Here is a 2,496-nt window from a genome sequence, read left to right on the forward strand (position 1 = left end):
CTCAGGCCCTCTTCCCGAGACTTTTCCAAAATGTTTGAATTTTGCTTTTGACATTCAACATCTACTTTCTCCTTCCCAAATAGCTATGCTCTTTTCCAATCCGCCGGACCTACGCCGGCCTCCACTATGCCTTGGGCCCCAATTCTCGTCAAAAGTCTCTTTCTCTAAGGTCTTGGAAGTTAAAATAACCTGAAACAAGTAACTTTTCCATGAGCTGGCCTTAGCTAAGACTTAGAAAGATAGCTAAAACAGCTCTTTCCTTGCGTGTATTCTCAAGTAATCCTCTGTACCTGCAAAAATCAAAGCCGTTGGCTCAAGACGAAAAGCTTATTTCAATTAATCCTACCTCAAGCTCACGAGCATACCGAAGACCTCTCCCTCGTGGGATGCTTTTGTTATTCTATAAGTTAAATCTCTGTTTCTAGCATTGTGCTAAGTCTTAACTCATCTGCTACAAACTCAAACCAGAACCTCCTTCTCAACATCCCAGATCTAACAACTATGGAGAACAACAAGAATCTTGCTAACGAGAACCACGACGAAGATGAAGAAGAGATCATTGACTTACCCCATGTGGACAACTGTCAACTCATCGCTCGCTTCAACTTAAGTCTGGTTGGACGCATGTTTAACCAAGATATCCTTAGCACAGAGGCTCTTATCACCTTCATGCCTCGACAGAACATCTAGGACGTCGAAGGCAGAGTACACGGGATAGATCTTGGAAACTCCCGGTTCTAGTTTGATTTCGATTCGGAAGCCGACCTTCAGCGTGTGTTCAGCAAGCGCCCATGTCACTTTAACCGCTGGTCTTTCTCCTTGGAACGTTGGATCCCTCATGTTGGGGAGTCTTTCCCCAATAACATGACTTTCTGGGTTAGAATCTCGGGGATTCCTACACACTTCTGGATGGAAGAAAACTTTCGTGTCATTGGAAATCGTCTGGGTGATGTAAGAGTTGTTGATGCGCGAGCTGCAAGGATCCAAATCTCATTGAATGCAGATAAACCTCTGAGATTCACAGCAAGGGCAAGGCTACAATCCGGCGCAGTGATTCGGGTAGAGATGAAGTATGAGAAGCTCGATCGTTGGTGTCTCACCTGCAGACACATCTCTCACGACGAGAGAACTTGCCCCCTGCTCACTGAAGATCAAAGACGAGAGAAGATGAGGGAAAGAGAGGCTGAGAGGAACTTTGCTCAAGCATCGAGAGAAGACCTGATACGCGACAGAGATGTTATGCAAATGAGAAGACAAGCAGGCCAGATATCTCTACCCCTTCGTGACAGAAACGCCCTCCCTTTGCAGGAAGAAACCCGCAAAATCTCGACAAAGACCAAAGAGGGAAGCTCCAACCCACTGAAGGATAAGAAAGGGAACCAAATACCCAAGGAAAGGTGCCCTTCTGACAGAAGACCTGATAGCGTATGGAACAGAATTAAAACAAACTCTGGTTACCGTTCTGAATCAAGACGGCACGAAAGAAGACATGAACCCATAGATGAAATTCATCCCAATATCAGAGAAGGCTCAAGAGATAATGAACCTGGATATCGAAAGAGACGATATGAAGAATCTTTTGCAACAAGCAAGAAACATATGGGAAAGAACAAGCAGAAAGAGATACCTGGAAAAGACCATTCCTCCGCTAAGCCTCCATTGGCGAGATTCCCAAAAATGCCGGCTAAGTCTTCTGACTCTCAGAGAACTATCTCTGATCCTCCAGCCAAAGCTAAACAGGGATTTTCTTCCCCGGGGCACACACGTAGTCGACCATTCCATCTCTCCGTTACCAGCAAGGCAACAAATCTGGGGATAGGGAAGATTGTTGAAACCGGTGAATCTTCAGAAGCAGGCAGCTCAGCAAAAAAATCTCCCACTTTTGAACCTGCAATCCCAATTGAATCAAACTCTTTTGTAGGCCAACCTAAGCTTAGCAATGCGATGACTCTACCCCCATTGGAACCATATATCAACGAAAATTGGTATGAACAGACTCTTGAAAAAGATATAGAAGCTATGATTCTTACCACATCAAAGCACGGCGACGAACAGCTCGAGTTTCTGATGGAAGTGGTTATGGACACAGGCGGAGACTTAAGGACCAATCATAATTCCCCGAAGAACGAGCCCATGGATGATGAGCTTATGGAGGATCCAGCTTTGCTCATCAACAATGAAACAATTGAAGGCATTGATGAGGAAGATGAATGGATGAATGATGATGATCTCTTTGATGAAGGGGAACTGGACGAACTCCTGAAAGATGCAGACAGCCCTGAGAACGACCAAAAGGAGAAGACCAGGAGATAATCGACGAGCTCACGATAACAAAGGCGAATCCGCCGAATTTCCAGGTTGCTTCCTAGTACAGAAGCCCCGAAAAGACCGAGTTCGGGATGAAACCGGCGGCGGAAGCGGACAGAGCACCAGGTGACCAGAGAGAGAAACCGGCTCTGGGATTTCCGGCAGCTCGCGCTTATCCCTGAAGAAGAA

General features: G+C 46.0%; 1 protein-coding gene across 1 annotated transcript; it reads left to right on the forward strand.

Moving 5' to 3' along the window:
- The first annotated feature begins 864 nt into the window (after window positions 1–864).
- On the forward strand, window positions 865–2,313 carry LOC112081998. The gene has a single exon (XM_024149078.1). The coding sequence runs from the start codon at window positions 865–867 to the stop codon at window positions 2,311–2,313; it is 1,449 nt and encodes a 482-aa protein (XP_024004846.1).
- The last annotated feature ends 183 nt before the right edge of the window (window positions 2,314–2,496 follow it).

The sequence above is a fragment of the Eutrema salsugineum genome, unplaced genomic scaffold (assembly GCF_000478725.1).
Source record: "Eutrema salsugineum unplaced genomic scaffold, Eutsalg1_0 scaffold_1, whole genome shotgun sequence".
NCBI lineage: Eukaryota > Viridiplantae > Streptophyta > Magnoliopsida > Brassicales > Brassicaceae > Eutrema > Eutrema salsugineum.

Coding starts and splice junctions, on each gene's coding strand:
- LOC112081998 (XM_024149078.1), top strand. CDS start 865: ATGACTTTCTGGGTTAGAATCTCGGGGATTCCTACACACTTCTGGATG.